At 44.7% G+C, this 22,607-nt stretch overlaps 1 protein-coding gene across 2 annotated transcripts; it reads left to right on the top strand.

Moving 5' to 3' along the window:
- Positions 1–19: 19 nt before the first annotated feature.
- On the top strand, positions 20–21,870 carry znf318 (zinc finger protein 318; the record flags this gene model as incomplete). 2 transcript variants are annotated; one of them, XM_080869281.1, is made up of 11 exons in its annotated part: positions 20–277; positions 1,376–1,485; positions 7,317–7,863; positions 7,980–9,162; positions 9,817–9,911; positions 10,107–10,206; positions 10,580–10,896; positions 15,475–15,666; positions 15,801–15,894; positions 16,461–16,579; positions 17,138–21,870. In XM_080869281.1, the coding sequence occupies 11 exons, from the start codon at positions 20–22 to the stop codon at positions 20,111–20,113; spliced, it is 5,991 nt and encodes a 1,996-aa protein (XP_080725407.1). In that variant the 3' UTR covers positions 20,114–21,870. The 2 variants fall into 2 exon arrangements, with proteins under 2 accessions (XP_080725407.1, XP_080725406.1); XM_080869280.1 differs by having other exon boundaries at positions 15,478–15,666.
- Between the last annotated feature and the right edge of the window lie 737 nt (positions 21,871–22,607).

Genomic DNA, 22,607 nt, shown 5'->3' on the forward strand with positions numbered 1-22,607 from the left:
AGGACCTCCGCGGAAGGAGATGTACCGCGGTCGGCCTCCTCCGAGAGGGGGCTACCCGCCTCCCTTTGAAGGCCGGGGTCCGCCTCCGCCGAGGCCCTACCCGGCCCCGGGCTACAGGGACGACCGGAGCCGGCCCAGACCTCCGTATCACTCTGGCTACCACGACCACGGACCCCCGGATCCCTACCGCCGCTCCCCGCCGCGCAGGAGGTACCCTTCCCCGGGCTCAGACAGCAACCGCGGCGGGGAGTTATGGACCGGAGGTCCGCCGAGAGAGGTGAGAGAGCCGAGGTCCGAACGGGCCGAACACACCGGACAGCCGGCAGGTTACCGCACACACACCGGTTTGGGTGGTCTGCGGGGACGGATACGGCTGAGAGGGAAAATATCTGTTTCTCATTTATAAAGAGTGTGTTTGGAATCAGATTTAGACCAAACCCCTTTTAAAAAACGACCAATTTATCGCGAGATTAGCGTTTATGTACCGCGTTTATTATTTAGTTTTATTGTTTAACGTGTCTGCCCGACGACTCGGTCAGAGAGATCAGGAGGAGCCAGGTTATGAAGGGCCTTGAAGGTGAGCAGAAGAAAGGGCACCTGGAGCACGTATGCTAAACAGCAGGACTGTTGGGATGTTTGTTGGTAATAATGATGTTGGTAGACGTTTAGCTTGCAAGACAAGGAGCTTTGTAAAATCTTACTTTGGTTTAAGTGCTGTTTCAGCCGTGAAGTTTATGTCCCAGTGACCTGTAAAATTCTAGTTGATTATAGTTCTTCAGAATAAGTGCCTGGAGATACTTCAGGAAGGACTTTGGCTGAATCCAGCTCTGCTCCCACCACACTTGGCGCTGTAAGCTCAGGAACGCTCAGGTTAGAAACTGTAGAGCAGGGGTGTCAAACTCAAACACACAGTGGGCCAAAATTCAAAACTGGAACAAAGTCGCGGGCTAACATTAATATTTATTGAAATATATTTATTCCTCCAGATATAAGAATGAATCTTTTCTTATGGACTCAAACACGTTTTGCTGAAAAACTGAATATGAAACAAGCAAAGCTTAATACTAAACAATATATATATTAGCTGTATAATACCAGTAGGCCAGCTTTAATAGTAATTTGGTATGGCTTCGCGGGCCAAATGTAATTAGGCTGCGGGCCAAATTTGACACCTATGCTGTAGAGTAATCAGAATCTTAGAAACCTGAAAAAACCCCAAACAAAACACAAAGCTGCCATAAAACATCTCCATCAGGTCACACACGCCGATGGTGAAAAGGTTCGTTTTTTCCATTACGTGCCACAGGCGCTGGGCTGTCCTGTCGGTATTCTACTCTGAGAGATTTAGTGCTGAATTTTTGTGTTTCTTGTACAGAGGTCTTTGTCTCCACGTGGCCCGATTCCCCTGGACCACAACCTCGTCATCACCGTTGGCAACGAGCTGAATGGACCTTCTGGCTCCGCCTCCTTATGCCATCTCGAAAGGTGATCATTAGGCAGATTTTGTGTTTATTGTGATGGTTGAAGGCAATACAGCTGGATAAAGAAACAGCAAATGTGGTCCTTTGTTACTTGTGAAAAGGAAATGATTTCACCATTAAAAGATGTTCACAGTGAAACATCTCATCTAAGTCATCTGATATAAATATTCTAGGAACAACAAGTAAGGTTCAAGGTTCTTTATTTGTCACGTGCATAGTTATACAAGTATAACACACAGTGAAATGTAACCTGACATGCTCCTCGACATGTGCAAAAATTGGGGGGGGGAGAGAGTAAAAAAAAAAAAATATATATATATAGATATAGATATATAGATATATATATATATATATATATATATATATATATATATATATATATATATATATATATATATATATATATATATATATATATATATATATATATATATATACACACACACACACACATTGGGGTGAATGTGCAGTAGTGGCAGCAAGCAGGTGAATTCTGTACATTAATAAGAATAGACATCTGACTATTTTACAGAATAGACAATATAAACATTTAAAATTAAAGGAATTTGAATTTTTTGGTCCAGACCAAAAAAGCCTTTTTGGTCTGGACCTGAATGTGGGCAGCCCATGTCAGGTCTGAGGAGATGTGGACACCAAGATACTTGAAGGACTGCACCCTCTCCACTGGAGCTCCATTGATGATAATGGGCTTGTAGTCTCTGTGCTGACCCCTTCTGAAGTCCACCACCAGCTCCTTGGTCTTGCTGACGTTCAGGTGGAGGTGGTTGTCCCGGCACCATGATGCCAGATTCTTCACTTCGTCCATGTCGGCCGTCTCATCGTTGTTGGAGATGGCGCCCAACACCACTGTGTTGTTAGCAAACTTCACAATGGTGTTGGAGCCGTGGGTGGCCACACAGTCCGAAGTGTAGAGGGAGTAGAGCAGTGGCGAGAGGACACATCCCTGAGGTGCTCCTGTGTTGATGGTGATGCTGTTAGACACGCATCTACCTACCCTCACCACCTGAGTTCTGCCAGTGAGGAAGTCCAACACCCATGCACACAGACGGCTGTTGAGTCCCAGATCCCTCAGCTTTGTGAACAGTCTGCAGGGCACTATTGTGTTAAACGCTGAACTGTAATCAACAAACAGCAGTCTCACATAGTTACCCTAAGCCTGCAGTGTGAGAGCAAAGTGCTCTAATAGGGTGATATGGTACTACAAGGTCATTAAGATAAGATGGGGCCTGATTATTTAAGACCTTGTATGTGAGGAGCAGGATTTTGAATTCTGGATTTAACAGGAAGCCAAAACAGGAGAAATCTGCTCTCTTTCTAGTCCCTGTCAGGACTCTTGCTGCAGCATTTTGGATTAGCTGAAGGCTTTTCAGGGAGTTTTTTGGACTTCCTGATAATAATGAATTACAGTCGTCCAGCCTGGAAGTAATAAATGCATGAACTAGTTTTTCAGCGTCACTCTGAGACAGGATATTTCTAACTTTAGAGATGTTGCACAAATGGAAGAAAGCAGTCTTACATATTTGTTTAATATGTGCGTTGAAGGACATGTCCTGGTCAAACATGACTCCAAGGTTCCTCACAGCGTTACTGGAGGCCAAGGTAATGCCATCCAGAGTAAGAATCTGCTTAGATACCATATTTCTAAGCTTTTCAGGGCCGAGTACAATAACCTCAGTTTGATCTGAATTAAGAAGCAGAAAGTTAGCGGCCATCCAGGTCTTTATGTCTTTAAGACATTCCTGCAGTTTAACTCATTGGTGTGTGTTATCTGGCTTCATGGACAGATAGAGCTGGGTGTCATCTGCATAGCAGTGTAAATGTATGCTATGTCTTCTAATGATGCTGCCTAAGGGAAGCATGTACAGTGGGGCAAAAAAGTATTTAGTCAGCCACCGATTGTGCAAGTTCCCCCACTTAAAATGATGACAGAGGTCAGTAATTTGCACCAGAGGTACACTTCAACTGTGAGAGACAGAATGTGAAAAAAAATCCATGAATTCACATGGTAGGATTTGTAAAGAATTTATTGGTAAATCAGGGTGGAAAATAAGTATTTGGTCACCTCAAACAAGGAAAATCTCTGGCTCTCACAGACCTGTAACGTCTTCTGTAAGAAGCTTTTCTGTCCCCCACTCGTTACCTGTATGAATGGCACCTGTTTGAACTCATCATCTGTATAAAAGACACCTGTCCACAGCCTCAAACAGTCAGACTCCAAACTCCGCCATGGCCAAGACCAAAGAGCTTTCGAAGGACACCAGGAAAAGTATTGTAGACCTGCACCAGACTGGGAAGAGTGAATCTACAATAGGCAAGCAGCGTGGTGTGAAAAAATCAACTGTGGGAGCAATCATCAGAAAATGGAAGACATACAACACCACTGATAATCTCCCTCGATCTGGGGCTCCACGCAAGATCTCATCCCGTGGGGTCAAAATGATCATGAGAACGGTGAGCAAAGATCCCAGAACCACACGGGGGGACCTGGTGAATGACCTGCAGAGAGCTGGGACCAAAGTAACAAAGGTCACCATCAGTAACACACTACAACGGCAGGGAATCAAATCCCGCAGTGCCAGACGTGTTCCGCTGCTGAAGCCAGTGCATGTCCAGACCCGTCTGAAGTTTGCCAGAGAGCACATGGATGATACAGCAGAGGATTGGGAGAATGTCATGTGGTCAGATGAAACCAAAGTAGAACTTTTTGGTATAAACTCAACTCGTCGTGTTTGGAGGAAGAAGAATACTGAGTTGCATCCCAAGAACACCATACCTACTGTGAAGCATGGGGGTGGAAACATCATGCTATGGGGCTGTTTTTCTGCCAAGGGGACAGGACGACTGATCCGTGTTAAGGACAGAATGAATGGGGCCATGTATCGTGAGATTTTGAGCCAAAACCTCCTTCCATCAGTGAGAACTTTGAAGATGAAACGAGGCTGGGTCTTCCAACATGACAATGATCCAAAACACACCGCCCGGGCAACAAAGGAGTGGCTCCGTAAGAAGCATTTGAAGGTCCTGGAGTGGCCTAGCCAGTCTCCAGACCTCAACCCCATAGAAAATCTGTGGCGGGAGTTGAAAGTCCGTGTTGCTCAGCGACAGCCCCAAAACATCACTGCTCTCGAGAAGATCTGCATGGAGGAATGGGCCAAAATACCAGCTACTGTGTGTGCAAACCTGGTAAAGACCTATAGTAAACGTTTGACCTCTGTTATTGCCAACAAAGGTTATGTTACAAAGTATTGAGTTGTATTTTTGTTATTGACCAAATACTTATTTTCCACCCTGATTTACCAATAAATTCTTTACAAATCCTACCAAATTCAAATTCAAATTCAAATTTTTATTTGTCACGTACACAGTCATACACAGTACGATATGTAGTGAAATGCTTGGACAACTGCTCGTGACCTAAAGAAAACAAAAAAGGAAAAGGCTATGAATAAGAAAGGAAATAAATATGAAAAATTAAAAAGGGTAAATTTAACTAGGAAGGAATAAAATATAAATTAAGGTTAAAAATGAAATAACTGTACAACACAAATTAGAATGAAGGGTAAATTTAACTGGGAAGAATAAGAAAGATAAATATATAAATTAAAGTTGAAAATAAAATAACTGTACAACAAAATACACAATATAGAACTATATAAGAATGTATGAAGAAATCTAAATATAAATAAATATATACACAATAACAGCAGCTGTACAAGTATTAACCGGAAATGAAGAATATAGTGACCAGTGTTGTGCAAAACCAAAGTCCAGAAAGTCCAGTGTGTGTGTAAGAACCATATGTGTGGGTCAGTACTGTGTGGTGGTGTGATTGTCTGATACCATGTGGATTCATGAAAAAAAATTTTTCACATTCTGTCTCTCACAGTTGAAGTGTACCTCTGGTGCAAATTACTGACCTCTGTCATCATTTTAGGTGGGGGAACTTGCACAATCGGTGGCTGACTAAATACTTTTTTGCCCCACTGTATAATGTAAACAGAACTGGTCCTAGCACTGAACCCTGTGGAACTCCATAATTAACCTCAGTGTGTGAAGAGGACTCTCCATTTACATGCACAAACTGGAGTCTATTAGATAGATATGATACAAACCACTGCAGCACAGTACCTGTAATACCTACAGCATGTTCTAATCGCTCTAATAGGATATTATGGTCGACAGTATTGAACGCTGCACTGAGGTCTAGCAGGACAAGCACAGAGATGAGTCCACTGTCAGAGGCCATAAGAAGATAATTTGTCATTTTACATTTTGAGAGAAGCCAATTGAGTCTAATAACAGATTAAATGCCATGTTGAGGCTGTCATTTTTAGCATCTACGTGGATGTTAAAATCACCCACAATAATTATTTTATCTGAGCTCAGAACTAAATCAGATAAAAAGTCTGAGAAATCAGACAGAAACTCTGTAAGGCCCAGGTGGACGATAGATGATAACAAGTAAGACTGGTTTCTGAGTTTTACAGCTGGGGTGGACGAGGCTAAGCATCAGGCTTTCAAATGAATTAAAAGTCTGTCTGGGTCTTTGGTTGATTACTAGGCTGGTGTGAAAACTTGCTGCCACACCGCCCCCTCGGCCTGTGCGTTGAGGTTTCTGGCAATTATGTGTCAGTGAATGGTAAAAATGTGTTATCTGCACAACCAGTGAGCAAGGTTATTATCGTTAACGAAAACTAACGAAATAACGAAAACTAGAAGTGAAAAAACATTTTTGTTAACGGAAATAAAAATAAAAACAAAAAAAGGAAAACTAACTAAAATTAACTGAATTTATAGCAAAAATGTGTTTAGTTTTCGTAGATGTGTGTGTGTCATACAATAGTCAAGGGTGAAAATGAAGTTTAGTTTCCAGATTTTTTTCTTGCTGTGTCTCATTATGCCAGCAGGTGGCAGTACGTTAGTCGAGTTGTTTGTGTCGCTGCTCCGTCCACGCGCAGAATCATGTCAGGAAAAGTCGGGAGAAAGCGCCAGAGTCCAATTTGGGATTACTTTGAATATGACTGTGTTTTGGATAAAGCAAGTGTCTTGTAGTGGAAAGAGACAAATTATGAGGGACATTTCTAAAGGGGAAAAAAATCCCACAAACCTTAAAGTGCGCTTGAAAAGCTCACACAAGAAGGCTAACCTAGCTTACCTTGAGAAGGTAAGGGAGCGCACTCAAACCTCATCCCCAGAAAACAGAAGCTAACCCCAGGCAAGGCAGCGTGATGCATCCCGAGACAACAGAACGGGGATATCTGCATAACTGTGTGAGTCAATTGCCTTCAAAAGGTTTATCAATTCACTTGAACCAAAATTACGAACACCCGGTGCTGCAAGAGTTAATAGTCTCATTGGGGCCAAGATATACATTTTATAGTTGCCTGGTATCAATGGTTGTTCATCTGCCTTTATTCATTTATTTATTTATTTAAAGAACCCATAGGTGGGAATGTGAGTTGTCTGTCTCTGCGTGTTAGCCCTGCGACAGACAGGCGACCTGTGCAGGGTGCAGGGTTTGGTAGCTGGAATAGCAACATACCCAAGGATAAGCAGAAGAGCATGACTGATATGATGAAACTGGGATTTTGTTGCACTTAATTATTGCAAACAACTAAAACTATAACTGAAACTAAGGATTTTCAAAAAAAACTAAACTAAACTAGCAAACAATTGGTAAAAACTAATTAAAACTGATATAAAATTGAAAATCTGAAGTCAAAACTAAATAAAAATAAAAACTAATGAAAATTGCAAAACTATTAAAACCCTGCCAGTGAGGTTTAGCTACTTCATGTTTTTGTCTCCATGTAGACGGGAGTACGAGCAAAGTCGGGGCCGGAGCAAACCTCGCAGCCGTAGTCCCGACCGGAGTCGGGCCAGGAGTCTTGGAAGGAGCAAGAGCCGTCCCCGTAGCCAGAGTCGCAGTCCGAAACGGAGCCGGGCCAAGAGCCGGGGCCGAAGCCGCAGTCCGGACCGGAGCAGGGCCAAGAGCAGGGCCAAGAGCCAGAGCCGCAGTCCAGACCGGAGCAGAGCCAAGAGTCGGGGCCGCAGCAAGAGTCGCCCCCGGAGCAGGTCTAAATCTAGGTCCAGATCCAGGTCTCGATCCAGAGGAAGGAGTCGAGGACGAAGCTACAGCAAAGGGACGAGCTATGCTCGCAGTAAGAGCCGTCAGAGGAGCCGCAGTCGCAGTGCAAGCAGCAGCTCAAGCAGCCGCAGCAGAAGTGGTGCCACAGATTTGAATAAAGGGTTTAAGGAGCTAGAAATGGCTCGCCGCAGGAAGGAACTTGAGGAGCTGCTCACGTTACCAACAAAGTCCATCCTGAAGAAACGCAGCTCCGAGGACTCGCCATCCGTCAGGGTAAGTTTGCAGACAGTGTTTCAGTCGGTGTTTCGATACATGCTTCTGTTAGCCAAAAAGCAGAGATGACCACGGCGGAGTTCCTCAAAATGACCATCATAGTATTTCTGTTACAGAGCACGGACTCTCCTCAAACTCAGGATGGCTCTATGTCCCGACTGGCCGATCAGCTCCTGCAGGCCGTCAAAGGCGCTGACCCTCGCATGGTGGCGTCCATGCTTGCGGAGCTGCGGTCTGATCCACAGATGGCTCGCCGTGCTGGCCTCGACGCTGAGATCAAAGAAATCCTCAGCCTGCTGGGGATGACAACGCCGGGGCCCAGGACTCAGGAGAAGGTGCTGGACGACATTGACGACGAGGAGAGATTCCTCTATGGCGATTTGGAGGAACCCAAACCACCGCCGGGGCCAGAGCCAGTCTTGACCCACAGTCTAGACTTGTATGGAGACGTAACTGAGGAGGCGCTGTATGGAGACTACCCACAGCAGAAACTGGTCTCTGCTCAGACACACGGATGTACCCTTCAGCCCCCTCACTCCACGGACAGTTATGTGAGCCGGCCCGCCATCAGCCCCGACCACAACACCACAGCCCAGGTGTCGAACCCCGCTCACCCACCGGGGAACGAGCCCCTGGAGGAGAGCGAGCGCCAGGCACTAGAAGAGTACGAGAAGATCCAGGATCTGCTTAAAACCATCGGTCTGGACCTTGGAGTGGCCGAAATTACCAAGATGGCCGCCAGGACCAAAGAGCGTCTCCACGGGAAGAAACCCCCTACAAAGACGCCCACGCGGCGCAGACGGTACTCCTCCGACAGCTCTGATGGCAGCCGGCAGGGCCGTAGGTCACGAAGCCACAGTGGCAGCTCTAGCAGCACCAGCCGGAGCCGGAGCCACGGACGCGGTGCCACTGGCGCCGGCTGGAGCAGCGACGAGGATGACCGCAGGAAGAGCTCAGCTTCGCTCAAATCTCACCAAGACCGTGACATTAAAGAGGAGAAAGGCGAGTGGAGCAACACGGCAGCGCCGCCCTGTCAGACTCCAGAGCCAAGCTGCCACCCCCCTCATCCAGGTGTACCCATCCCCACCTACCCCCCTTCGCAGGTCCCCGCCATGATGCACCCCAGCTACCCGCCACCTGTGTACAGTCAGTATGGGAATTACTTGCCCTTCGTACCCCAGCAGTGGCCCCCCACATATCCACCCCCAAACATGAGGATGCCTCCTCCTACACTTGCTGAGGAGTACCCTCCCACACTACCCTACAAACAGGATTATACCCCTGAGCCAGGGGTCAAAGGTCAGTCTCCTTTTAAAGAACTCTTATCACATTTAGTCTGAGCGTGACGATTATTTGCGGGATGTTTTCCTCACCGCTAACCAGGCGGCCCTGCCCCTTCCTCTTGTGGATCCTTGCGTGTAGGTTGCTGTAGTGTTTGTCCTCTCACTTCTCCCCCTGCCACCTCTGCAAAACAGCATGTAAGAGACACGGCTGACTATTGAACAGTTACTGATTTGTCACAGAGACTCTGCATCCTCATTGGTCAACAAGTTGTGATTAAATGTTCATTATCCAATGATTGTCCCCTGCTTAAAAACAATGCAGCTTTAAGAAGCTACTTCCATTTTTATATACAGTTTGTTTGCTTCAGAGTACTTAGCCATTTTTATTAGCTGTGTTACTTAATAGGTTGAGAAGGCTGAAATGTGCACTACCCAAATGTTTGCACATAGAAACGAGTCATTCAGTCATAAACATTCAGGTAGTTTTAAAATGTGTTGTTACTATTTTTACCCGCCTCCATAATCAGTGTAACACATGGTTGGCCACAGTTGAATCCAGTGTACAAAACTGGTGAGCGCTGGAAGAATAAACTGGATTCATCGACCAGCGAGAGCAGGATGAGCAGCTGTGGGTCAGTCGGTGTAAATAAATGTGTCTGTCCATCCTCAGGTTTGGTGAAGAGCTCCACCCAACACGCAGAGAAGGGGAGCGCCAAAGCTGCGAGAGTGTCTGAGGAGCAGAACAACGAGAGCCAGAAACAGAAGGTCAGCCTCCATCGCTTCTTCCCACGTCTTTGCATTTACGTCAGAAGGAAGTTTATGCCTCCACATCCTTTGGCTCCACCTGAAAAACTGAGATGTGGATCATTCCGAGAAGGAAAGATGTAGATTTGGGTGGAGCCTCTGACTCAGATTCAGCTGATTGGATGTTCACACCTGTGACTGTGTTGGTTTGTTCAGGTTCTAGAAGAGAGAGAGAAGCTGAAGCAGGAGCGAGAGATCAGGATGAAGAAGAAGGAGTATCTGATGAAGGAGCTGGAGAGACTCAGGAAGCAGCAAGGTGTGTTACTGTGTTACAGGTGATTTATGCTCCGCCCACGCAGCAATCCCAGCCAGCATGTGGTGGGATGTCCTATAAAGCTGGTGTTGGTTTTAAGTTTATTAATGAAGTATAAAATCAGACACTTTTCTCAGCTGAAATGAGACTGGAGATCCTCAGGGATCACCTCTGGGACTTTTTTTAAATTTGTTTTTATTCAACATGTGCACAGCTGTGTACAGCTGATCATTTCAGAAACCTGCCACTGTAGAAAGTTTCATTTGGTGTTTGTTGTTTTAGGTGTGACATGAAAACATGGAGCTGCAGGAGACGCCTTCTGATCGATGGAACGTCACTGATGGCGCTTTGACATTTGCCCTGCAATGTTTTTCAGGCGAGCTGCTGAGGAAGAAGCGCCGGGAGAAGGATGGCCACAAGGACCCTCTGCTGCAGGAGATCAGCCACCTGCAGGAGGAGGTCATGGCCCAGATCTCCAACCTCCGCAAGGAGCACGAGGCTGCCGAGAAGAAACGCAGCGAGATCGAGAAAGTGGCACTCATCCTTGGCTTGAACCCGTCGGACCGACCCCGCAGGACCAGCAAACCGCCTGAGGTCCAGAAGGCTGAGCAGCAGACTCCACCACAGAAGAAGAAACGTGAGGCGGAAAGGAGCCCAGAAGGCCAGCCGGCGGCCAGCGGCCCCATGATGAAGGTACACTCACCTGCAGAGGAGGTAACAGGAAGTGATATCGGAGTTAGAAAGCATAGCTAGGGTCAGTTATTGATCAGTTTACTCAGACGAGATGTGTCGAGAAGCACCGAGAACATGTTCCTTTATTCACTCAGTGAGGTTCACCTGCAGACCACTTTGTCCTCTAGAGCTGTTATTTTGAATTCAATGCTTTTATTTTGGAAGATTTTACTTTGTGCTTGTAGTTTTGTCTGCCTCATCATCACGTCGGCAGTGAAACTAGTTTCCCTGAACATTAGTTGTTTTAATGGTTTTATATAAAAATTTTAATATAAGAAGTTTAAATGTTTCATGACAAGATTCTGCGATCTTGTCGCGTTAGACTGGAAATAGATAGCTCAGAGAAATGAAATGTTTTTAAAGCTGTGCTAACAAACAAGAAGTTTATCGGACATGTAAAGGATTTGTATAATCGCTGGGTGGAGCTAAAGCCTCACTACTGTCTCATGTAAATTAGTTTAATCCATTCATCATCATAGAAATGTCTTTGTACTTTTACTACTGTTTGTTTTCGTTACATTGAGAGTGAGAGCGCGTTTTAATGCAGCTGTAGTAACAATAAGACGGTTTGAAAACATTTCTTTGTGGTCGAGTGATGTAGTTTAGAGGACCGGTTCAGCTCAGCAAGCTGTGAAACATAGAAACAGGAAGTCAAAAAAGTATTTCTAGAAAATAAAATATTATTTGAATTCCATAAAGGATTAGCATATGGGCTCAAATTGTGGTCATAAATATTTTGTACTTGTAAATCAGTTTTGTATGTGTAAAAAGATTTGTGTGTGGACTTAGCCAAAAATTAAGTGTGAAACTCTGCACTCAAGTTTCAAGTTACAAGTACGAATTTTGACCCTATTTTTCTTCCTTTCAGCTGATTGGTCAATGTCATGTCAATCACAAATTTATCTATCCAATCAGAGAACAGATGGGCTTGGGCTGTCGGAGGTTTTTTTTTTTTAACTGCAGGTCCTGGAAGGGTAATACAGTTTGAAGCTGGAGGATCTCTCTATCTCTCTATATCTCTCTCTCTCTCTCTATCTCTCTATCTCTCTATCTCTATCTGATAGCAGTTAGGTCCCCTAACTTTCAGCAGCTGTTGAAAGGATAAAGTTGTGGTATCTCAGTGGTTAGAAATGCATTATTACTTTAGGATTAGTTTAACACAAAGTCATAGCTGACCCGGGACCATGGCTGTGAGTCACAGTGCGCAGCATAAAGGTCCTCTCATTGGACGCAGCATGTGCTGCTAATGCTAACTAAAAGCCAAGGATCCAGAATCTGTTGCTGGCTGCTGAATTCTGTGTGCAGCAGCTCTCCCTGCACTAGATGTACCTGCTCCTTGTCGTTTCTGTCTCTGACTTTATGTCCTCTACAAGAGTTTGTTTTTTTTTATCTTCAAATGTTCAACAAAAACATGTATCGCTAATTCATAATGAAGAAAGCTTTGTAACTATCCCCACTAGTGAAGACTGTCATTTCCACAAACCCAAGCCCATCTGTTCTCTGATTGGATTGTTAAATTTGTGATTGACATGACATTGGCCAGTGAGATGAAAGGAAGAAAAATAGGGTCAAAATTCGTACTTGTAACTTGAAACTTGAGTGCAGAGTTTAAGTGTATTTTTTGGCTAAGTCCACACACAAATCTTTTTACACATACAAATCCTGATTTACAAGCACAAAACTTTTATGACCACAATTTGAGCCCATATTAGCAAGCTAACGTACCTCTGCAAACATGTTCACAGACAGTTTAGGAGGATTCACGTGTGCTTGTGTCCGGCTTTAATGGGCTCTACTCTCATTCTGTGTGTTTGTTGTGACATCACATGTTGTCAGACTGGACTGTCATGGCCACCAACATTTATACCTGTGCATGGCGGAGCTCCACCAGTTTGGAGTAGTTGGAGGTGGAGTTTCTCTCTTTGAGGTGATTCAATTCAGTTTTATTTACACAGCGCCAAATTACAACAGTCACCTCAAAGCGCTTTATACTGTAAGGTAGACCCTACGATAACACATACAGAGAAAACCCAACAGTCCTGTGACCGACCGCCTACGAGCAAGCGCTTTGGCAACAGTGGGAAGGCCGCACTGAGTCGTAGTCGTTGCCGACTGTGATGATAAATGTTTCGTGTTTCTAGGACGGTCACAGCGTACATTTCAGAAGCGTTTGCATTTATGACAGTGCAGCTTGCCTCATCAGTGATTGGTTGTTGAAGTTGTGACAGCCCCGTGAGCCAGGTTATACAAATCGATGATGATCAGTAACTGCTCGCTGATCATTTGGTGCACTTACGCAGCGCTGTTGGTTTGAAGAGCGCCCCATCCTCGTCCAGATACATCCAACGTCAGGCAAAAAAGCAGCACATACGTGTGAATCTGCACATGGTCTCAGGTCATCAATGTGCCGAAAGTCCTCCATCAGCACCCCAACAGAACGTGGCGGTGTCCTGGGCTGCTGATGGGTTAAACAGACATTTGAATGTTTGCTGTGAGTAATTATGTGTTTCCTTGAAACCCTCCTCGAGTAGTTAAACGTCAGTTTATTCTAATCAGTTTATTAAAACACGTGGATCGGGTGCTAGGTAGTGAGAGAAATCAACATGAATCAGCTCCTGGCTCACGTTTACAGCTGCTGCTCGGCTGGTTTGGCCGTTACACGCTGGGTTTCAGCATCAGGAAGGTGTGACGCTACCAAGGCGTGGATACTGGATAGGGCTGCTCGATTATGGCAAAAATGGTAATCACGATTATTTTCACTGAAATTGAGATCTCGATTATTTGACGATATTTATTTAACTCTTTAAGTCCTACCATAGAACCAAGTCCACCAGAGCTTTTTTTTTTTTTTTTTACATGCTGTAGTGCCATTTGTGGGAGCATTTCAAGTTGCTATACATCAATACAACTGTTATAGCCCATATTTTAATAATATGTATGCATTAAGTCCATAGTAATTACATTAATTGCAAAAAAGTGCAATAAGCTACAAAAAAATTGAAAATCGTTTTTGTTTTTTTTTACATATATTTCTACTTGGAGAAATTTAAGAGGTTTGTCCCTCAAAACTTTAAATACAAAAAAGTTGCAAAAAATAGTTTACAACAACAGGAAATTTATTTTGAGTGTCTTCATAGTTTTATTTTGGAGATACAGCAATTTTTATATACTGCAGGAAAAACAAAAAACAATCCTATGATGCAAATTTGCAAAGAAAACAGCATGTGCATCAAAATAAACTATTTCCAGCAGTGCAATTCGAGTTCTAAGCATCCCAGAAACTATTCAGAAAAGTCAAACATGACTTATAAAAACACCAGTATAGACTTTTAAGGCCTACAAGTAAAAAACTACATTTTCCGCGAATATGGCGTCACTTCTGGTTTTGGACAGGAAATGGCGGACATGTGATAGTTCGCGCTGACGTCTGTTTCACTGTGGGAAGTGTTACGAACAGCTGATCAGATCGGCAAAGCGTGTTTCTGGAATATTGTTTTTGTTCCTGCAAGCGCTTTTTATGCAATTTTTTGCAAAGCTTTATGTGGAAGGAAACCGTGACTGAGGACAAGCTGATGGCATAAGATGTAAGTTTCATATGCAAAAAAAATTATTGCGCTAGCTTACATGGTTCAGGTTCTACAGGGATTTAAAAATAGTTACACAAAACGGAGCTTGCTGCTCTGACCGGCTTTAAAGGGTTAACAATAACAATGTATTGAATAAAGACTTTAAAAAATAATATAAAATAGTGTGCAAATACTGATAACAGTGCAAATGTTTGCAATATAAGAAATAAATGAAAAATGTAAACATCTGTGTTTAGTGAACTTTGCAGTGTTGCTCTGTGGTGCAGCTACGACACCGTAGCAAAGTTTACACACTGTGTCTACTTGATCCACGTCTGACTCCGCGAACCCATAATGTTTCCACACCACTGAAGTTTTTTTTTTTTTTACCTCTCTTTTCAACCAACGGCAGTCACTCTCCTCTCCAAATAACTTCTGCTTAGCTTTCCGAGCTTCCCTCGGGTCCTCTTAATTGTTGTGACACGTGTTCGAAATGCAGAGAGGTGCACTCGATTTGCCACACGGAGCAGCGCGAGAGTAAAGCTTGAGGGAGGTGCTAATAATCGGCTCAGTCATTTTTAATGATCGTTGAAAGCCCAGATCGTAATCGTGATTAAAATTCGATTAATTGAGCAGCCCTAATACTGGACGAGTCAGATCCAGATTATTGATTGCGTTAATGAGCGACTAGTCATGAAAACAACGCTGCTGAGCGGAGGGTTATAGACTGAATTTAGACTGTTGAGTTTCATTGTGACCGCTGCAAGTTTGTGCTCAAGTTGAAATTTTGCGTAAGAAGTTACTGCCGCTATAAAAACCGTCTGAGGGATACACGTTGACATCTTCAATGCAGAGTCACACAAGGTAAGAAACTCTTTAAAAGGAGCTCCTGTTTTTGCTCTGAATGCAGGCTGTCGCTCTTCTCCCCGCCATCTTGACTCTCCATCATTTTTCTTTCTTTGTTCTTGTTTAGCAGACTTCCGTGACTCTGTCGCCTTCGAAGGCGTCCCTGCACACGCCGCCCGACGCCACTGCAGCTCCAGCCCCGCCCCCCGAGCCCTTTGAATACTATGACGCTGGAAACCACTGGTGCAAAAACTGTAACGCTACGTGTGGTTCCATGTTTGATTTTTTCACACACTTGCACAGCAAAACGCACCTAAAGGTTGGTTTTCACTTTAAAGCATCATCGCCCACATTGTCTGAAATTCTCCCTCTTTGATATTCAGTTGATATTCATACCTCGGCGGGCTCCTCGTGTTTGCTCTGTTACATTTCATGTTCTTCTCCGTCCCTCAGACTCTGGACCCGTATGACCGACCCTGGGCTTCCACTCCGAGCAAAATCAAAAAGAACCAGCTGCCAGACGAGAAGCTGACTAAACCCGCTAAAGGTACTTGTGCTGCACCTTCAGAGGATCCTGCAGACGTATCACAGTCTGTTTTTTGAACCACTGAATTTTGTTAGCCATATTTTGGTTCCAGGTGGAGCTCAGTGTGGATCTCTGCTGCCATTTCTGTCTCTTAATGAAAACAGTGATAATGAAGTGATTCGCATCGAAGCATAGGGGAGACTGCTGTCCGCACCTCCAGTGCTGATTCGTTTCCTTTTCATGCCTCACATGGCTCTGAAAGCTGCTGAAAATGCAACAACAGTTGGTAAAGTGCGCTAAGTTCTTGGTGCAGGTGTGTTCGTATCACCCCAAAAACAGCTTGACTGCATCTCCTGCAGGCACCCGGTTATTGCTGAGGAGCTGCAGCATTTTTCCATCTTTCACTGGTCTTAAATAACCACTCAACTCTTTACCATCTGTTTTCCAAAAAAGTCAGCACCCCGCCTCTTTAACCTTCTCCTTTTTTGACAGGTACTGGAAATGGACACTTCCATAAGGTAAACATGATTGGTAGCTCATTTATCCTCCGTTTGAGGGTTGAAAATGTCATGTGTGTCGCGCTGCAGGTTCGGAGTTCCTGGTACCCGTCAGAGGATTCTTCTGCCTGCTGTGCAGAGAGTTTTATGGCGACGGCATCTGTGCAGAAGAGCATGTCACCACGCACGCTCACAACGAGAAGTATAAGGTTTGGAACTCAATGACTTAAGCATTGCCAAATATACAGAGATCTGTGCCACCTAAACCTTTAAAGGTGGTCAGGCCTGCCTTTTCTTGATTTGATATAGATAAAGGATAGATATAAATAAAGCAACACTTCACACATCGGATCGCAGAGGATCCCTCCCCATCCTGGAAATCTGGACAGCCACATGGTTTAATGGAAGAGAAAATTATGAACCTTTACAGATGACTGAATTCAAAGACGTCAACAGTCAAAACGAAAAGGCTTGTTCATTATGCTGAAATTTCATTGCAGCACCTAAAAATGCTCCTCAGTTCTCATCCTGTACAAAGGAGAAGACATCAGTTCTGCTGTTGGGCTGAGGGGCATCTATGTCCAGCTTAGAGTAACTGCCTGTCACCTGGAATTTTCCCCATGCTCTAAAAAGTGTTGCTTTGAATTATTTGAGCAGTGTGTTTCTGGGGTTTGATCAATTCTGATGTGTAGATTGTAAGATTACATGTTTATATGTCAAGTGACCAAAGTGGACTTCAATATATATTCTTGACTCTTCCTCACCAGAAACAAATGTATGAGAACCCACTGTACGAGCAGAGGCGGAACCTGGACCGCCAGGCGGGACTGGCCTTAGAGGCAAGTGGAAAGAAACGCAAACATGATGACGATGAGAAAGGCAGCAAAGAGGAAAAGTCCAAACACAAAAAAGAGAAAAAGGAAAAGGAGAAAAAGAAAGAAGAGAATGCTTCAAAGGAGGACAAGTCCAAAATTAAAAAGGAGGAAGACGAGGATAAGCTGAAGCCAAGCAAAAAGGAAGATTTTAAGAATGCCAAGAGCCCTGAAAAGGAGTGGCCTTATTACAGCAAGAAAAATAATGATGAAAAGTACAACTACAGCAAGAAGGATGACAAGTACCATTACAGCCGAGAGGAAGACGAGAGGGACAGCCGGCACAGATACAGCAGGGATGAGGAATATCGGTACCATTACCGCACCGATGCTAATGACCGTCCCAAATATGGTTCAAAAGATGATGGGGACAAATTTAAAGGTGGCAAATATTCAGATGCCAGATCCAAATATGAGAAAGAGCGAGACGAATGCAAACCTAAACCTGAGAGGGAAGGTTTTAAAACGTTTGAGCCAGAGAAGCCGGCAGTCAGCAACCCCGAACCACTACCAAAACCCTACGAACCGCCCAAAATTCTTTGTGGCCCCAGTCCGGCCATGAGGGCCAAGCTCCGCAAGCAGAGCCTGGAGGCCGGCAAACCAACTACAGCAGCAACAACCACATTCGGAAAGTTCATTTGGAAGAAGAAGGAGAACGTGCTTGCAAAGGAGGCAGAGAAAGTTGCTGCAGAATTCATCAAAGAGGATGAAGCTGCTGCCAAGTCCCCTTCGGTGGAAGACTCTTTTGCAAAGTCAGTAGCTGTTGCCAAAGAGATCGCAGAGAAGCTGGGAAACAAACCAAGCGTATCTGCTCCCTGGATGTCCAACCGGGGACGGATCCGACCCAACCTCCCTACACCTGCTCTAGGTCTGAGGAAGCCAACCATGATGGGCAGACCTGCATCTCTGAATACCTTTCTGTCCATTAAACCCCAAAACCCTACTTTAGTAGAGTCTCTTCCAACAGAGGGCGCAGTACTCCCGCCTCCTCCCGTGAGTTCCGGAAATGGTCTGCTTCAGACTAAAATGGTCCCATACGTTGATAAACTTGGGCCATTTGAGGCAGTCCTTCCCTTGTTTCAGGTTAGACCTCCACCCGTGGTGCCTGTACCAGCTGAAGTTAAATCTACTCTGCCAGTTTTTGAACCTGCCCGAGTCCAGCCAAATCCTGCCCCTGCAGGTCTCACAACTCCTACACCTTCTAAATTTAATACTACTCCACCAGTTTTTGAACCTGCCCGAGTCCAGCCAAATCCTGCCCCTGCAGGTCTCACAACTCCTACACCTTCTAAATTTAATACTACTCCACCAGTTTTTGAACCTGCCCGAGTCCAGCCAAATCCTGCCCCTGCAGGTCTCACAACTCCTACACCTTCTAAATTTAATACTACTCCACCAGTTTTTGAACCTGCCCGAGTCCAGCCAAATCCTGCCCCTGCAGGTCTCACAACTCCTACACCTTCTAAATTTAATACTACTCCACCAGTTTTTGAACCTGCTCGAGTCCAGCCAAATCCTGCCCCTGCAGGTGTCACAACTCCTACACCTTCTAAAGTTAACCCTGCTCCACCAGTTTCTAAACCTGTCCCAGTCGACTTAAAGTCGGTCCCAGTACAGGCAAAACCTTTAACTTCTTTAGCTACCACAGCTACTCCAGCACAACCAGCCATGATAAAGATTGTGTCTGACGTGGCAGCTCCTGGTGTCCCAGAGGGTGAGCAGACTCGTACGGTGTTTGTCAAACCTCCACCTTTCATGAATAAGTGTGATGGAGCTCAGAAATCGGACAAATTTAGGAGCAACCTGGCTGCAGCCAGAGCCCAAGATTTATTTGGCATCTTCTACAGCAGCATCAGCCAAACGGGCCCCTCCTCCTTCAGCAAACCAGCATCAGATACTAGAGCTGAAGGCAGTAGTGGCAGTAAAAGTCCATTTCCAGTTCCAAAAGCCCTAACACCCCAACCACAGTCCAAACCACACCCAGAATTACAGCCCCAACCTGAGTCTCAGCCACAGTCCCAACCACAGCCCAAACTGCACCCTGAACCTGGGTCCCAGCCACAGTCCAAACCACAGACACAGCAACACCTTGAACTCCAGCCTGAACCACAGCCCAAGGCACAAGGTCTTACTCAGTTCCCGCTTCCAAATGAACTCCAAAGATCTCCACAACGAAATCCAAATGAGCAGCCACAAAACCCACTGACCCCAACAAACTCAGGCATTCAAATTATGTCTGTCTGGTCCCTGCAGTCTGCCAAAGACTCCGCATCTGAGTTGGCTCTACCTAATGAAAGAAACACGCAAATGGCTCAACCAAGAGTGTCTCCCCCGCTTCAGTGTGAGGTTCAGAGTGCACCTGAAGACCAGTCTGTGACAGCCAAATTGGATCCCCAAATCTTCCCAGAGAGTCAGTCTTCCAGACTGGAGTCCCAGCTCAAACCATGTCCTGAAAGTCAAATAGAGCCCCAACAGTCAGAATTAAGCAAGGTCAACGAATTCCATCCAGAGACTCATTCTGACACAGAACCTGAACCCAAACCAAAAACGGGTCCTAAAACCAGGGGTAAGAAAACCCCGCCTGCTCCTCGGCCAACCCGGCAAACCCGATCCCAAACAAGATACCAAACCCGACAGCAGCTGAACCAGAACCAGCCTGAACCAGAACCCGAGTCAGCTTCAGGTGACACTGATGCTGCAACTACAAACCCAAAGAACTTGGACATGGTAGATCCTGGCTCTGTGTCGCAGCCAGAGGCTGAGGCGTCCAGTGAGGCGAACCCTCAGATTATGAAGATAACTGCAGAAACACTGGGCTTGCCCTCTGACATGACCTCACTGGACTTTGAATATGATTTTAACTTTGAGTAGGAGGTGACTGGGCTTTGTGACATGGGGGCGGGGTTTATTCTAACCGCTCGGCTATCCAGAAAGGCTGAAGCCACAATGTGTCACATAGTGGAGGGCATGTGAAAGTGACGAGATAGACACTCTTGCTGAGGGACTACACCTGTCTAAAGGACCAGATTTATTTAGAGTTTAATTGAATTCCTTTCTTCACTGTTTTCTCCAGAATTTGTTTTTAGGTCTGATTGATCTCATAGAAACGTGTCCAGGACATTTGTCCTCACCCAGCAGTCTCCTAGTTTTGCAGCTTTTGCTTACACTTCATAGGTTTCCAATAGACTAAAAGAAGAATTTAAATACTCAAATAAACCTGTAAACTGCTTGATTTATGCCATTTCTGTTTAAATAACACAATAAATCTCCTCTCTTTGATCATATTTGGCAGCTGGGACCGCTGGTGTGTTGCGTTTTGGAGTTGCATTAAATGAATAATGATTCCACCTAACAGGACTAGTGAGCTCATGTAGATGGCTGCCATCCGATCTACTGAACGAGAAACCTTATAAAATCAGAGCGCTCACCCGGTCTGGTTGTGATTTGTTAGTTTTTAGTTACCGTGTACCTGTTGCTACCTGGCTCTAAATAATAAAAACACAATTGCAGACTTTCAGCCTGACCCAGTCTTTGAAATACATAAACCAGGCTCAGTCAAGCACAGTCTTTTATTGTAATGACACAACTTGTCCTTTGAGGCAGCAGAGTGTCTGTCTGAGGTGCTCTCTGTTGAAAGTGGAGATGCAGCTGACAATGATGAATATTTGGATGAGTCTGCTAAGACTCCTGTGAATTTCCGTACTCTGAGGTGAACCTGGAACACTTTGTAATCCTTGAACCCTTTCACAGTTCATCTGGACCGACTGTTTGGTTTCACCTCATTTCTGCTTCTTGTCACAGGAAATGTTGGCCTAGAACCTTTCGGGAAATAAAAGATTCCTGAAGTCAAAAAAAGCCCAACAAAGTTCAGACAGTTCATCCCAGGGACATTTCTTAAATTTTCAAGCCATCAGTGTATTTATTTTATTTTTTTTATAGGTGACCTTTCTGTTGTTGATCTCAGACTTGCTGGATGTCTTCCCCTGTGTAACGGGTCTGAACTGAATCATCTGTCTCAGAATAGATAAATCTGTGGCTGGGAAATGCTAGAAAAGAACCTGTGACCTGGACCTCAAATTTCCTGAACCTACAGAGAATATGGCATCTCAGAACACGAGGTGAGGCTTAATTTAGCAACCAGATCGTTAAAAGTTTCTTAGTGTCTGGGAAATATGTCAATGTGAAGGTGAAGATCTGAGTCATGGTCCTTTCACTGGTTCTCAATGTTTGATCCAGCTAACCCAGATTAACTCACTGTAATGTACTAAATTTGTGGTTAACCTGTTTAAGAACTTGCAGATGAGAGGCTGTAATCCCATTTAGGGTCTCAAACAAATGGTTGTAAAGCAGAGCGTAAATTACTAAAAGGAAATGTTCCCTCATCACCTGTTGAACGGCCTCTTACAGATGAAACTGATGGTTGGAAGACTGCTCCTTCAAAGAGCACAGTGTAGTTTTGGGCGGTTCACGGTTAAGGCCTCGTTTCATCCTGTTTCGACCTCGGAAAGCTTGTTCTGATGCTCCTGAATGAAACAGTTACTGGAACTGCATCGGATGTTCTTCGTTCATTGTGTCTGAAACTGCTCGTTCTGTAATGTGTTAAAGTTTTAATAAAAGGAGAAACTCCAGCATGTCTCTGTGTGCTCATTACAAGGGAAAGAAACTTTATTCAATCAAAATCGGGACAAAATCGGAACACACGGGGGACGCTTGGCTCAGGTTTAAGTACTTCTACAGATAAAAGGCAAAAATCTGATTTATTATTAAAATATTAATAGTTATATATTATTAATAAAGTTCTGAGAGCCTAATGTCTGGATGATTGTAGAGTATAAAGCAGAAGGAAATTCTGACCCAGATTAGTTTGAGATATTCTCTCTTATTTACTTTGTATTTGAAGGTTTGATGAATAATCTGCAGTGATTAAGAAACCTTCCAGAGATTCTTGCAGCCAGAGTTGGGTCGACTCTAGAAGTGTCAAATCTGAGAACCGTGCAGTGGCGTCCATGCAGAGGTAATCGGGGACAAGTCCAAATACTCAAGCCGATCATACGATCATTAAACTGCAGTTTGTGACCCAACGGGGCTCACCTGTCTCAGGTAAAGTCTCTGATTGAGCCGGTCTCCATGTTGGGGGGCATCTACAGTGTTGGGGAGTAATGGAATACAAAATATGAGTAACTGTATTCTGTTACGTCTGTGAAGGTTCTCAGTCATCCAGGTCATCGTAGTCAAAGGAGCTTGCAAAGAAAAGCGTCTGGACTTCTTTAAGTTGCTTGAAGACTTCACAAGCGCATGGCACAACACAGAAGAGCCACCTCCACAGGACAAGACTCAGCAGTCCATCTGCATCTTAAGGATAAAG

Source organism: Rhamphochromis sp. 'chilingali', assembly GCF_963969265.1.
Source record: "Rhamphochromis sp. 'chilingali' genome assembly, chromosome: 20".
NCBI lineage: Eukaryota > Metazoa > Chordata > Actinopteri > Cichliformes > Cichlidae > Rhamphochromis > Rhamphochromis sp. 'chilingali'.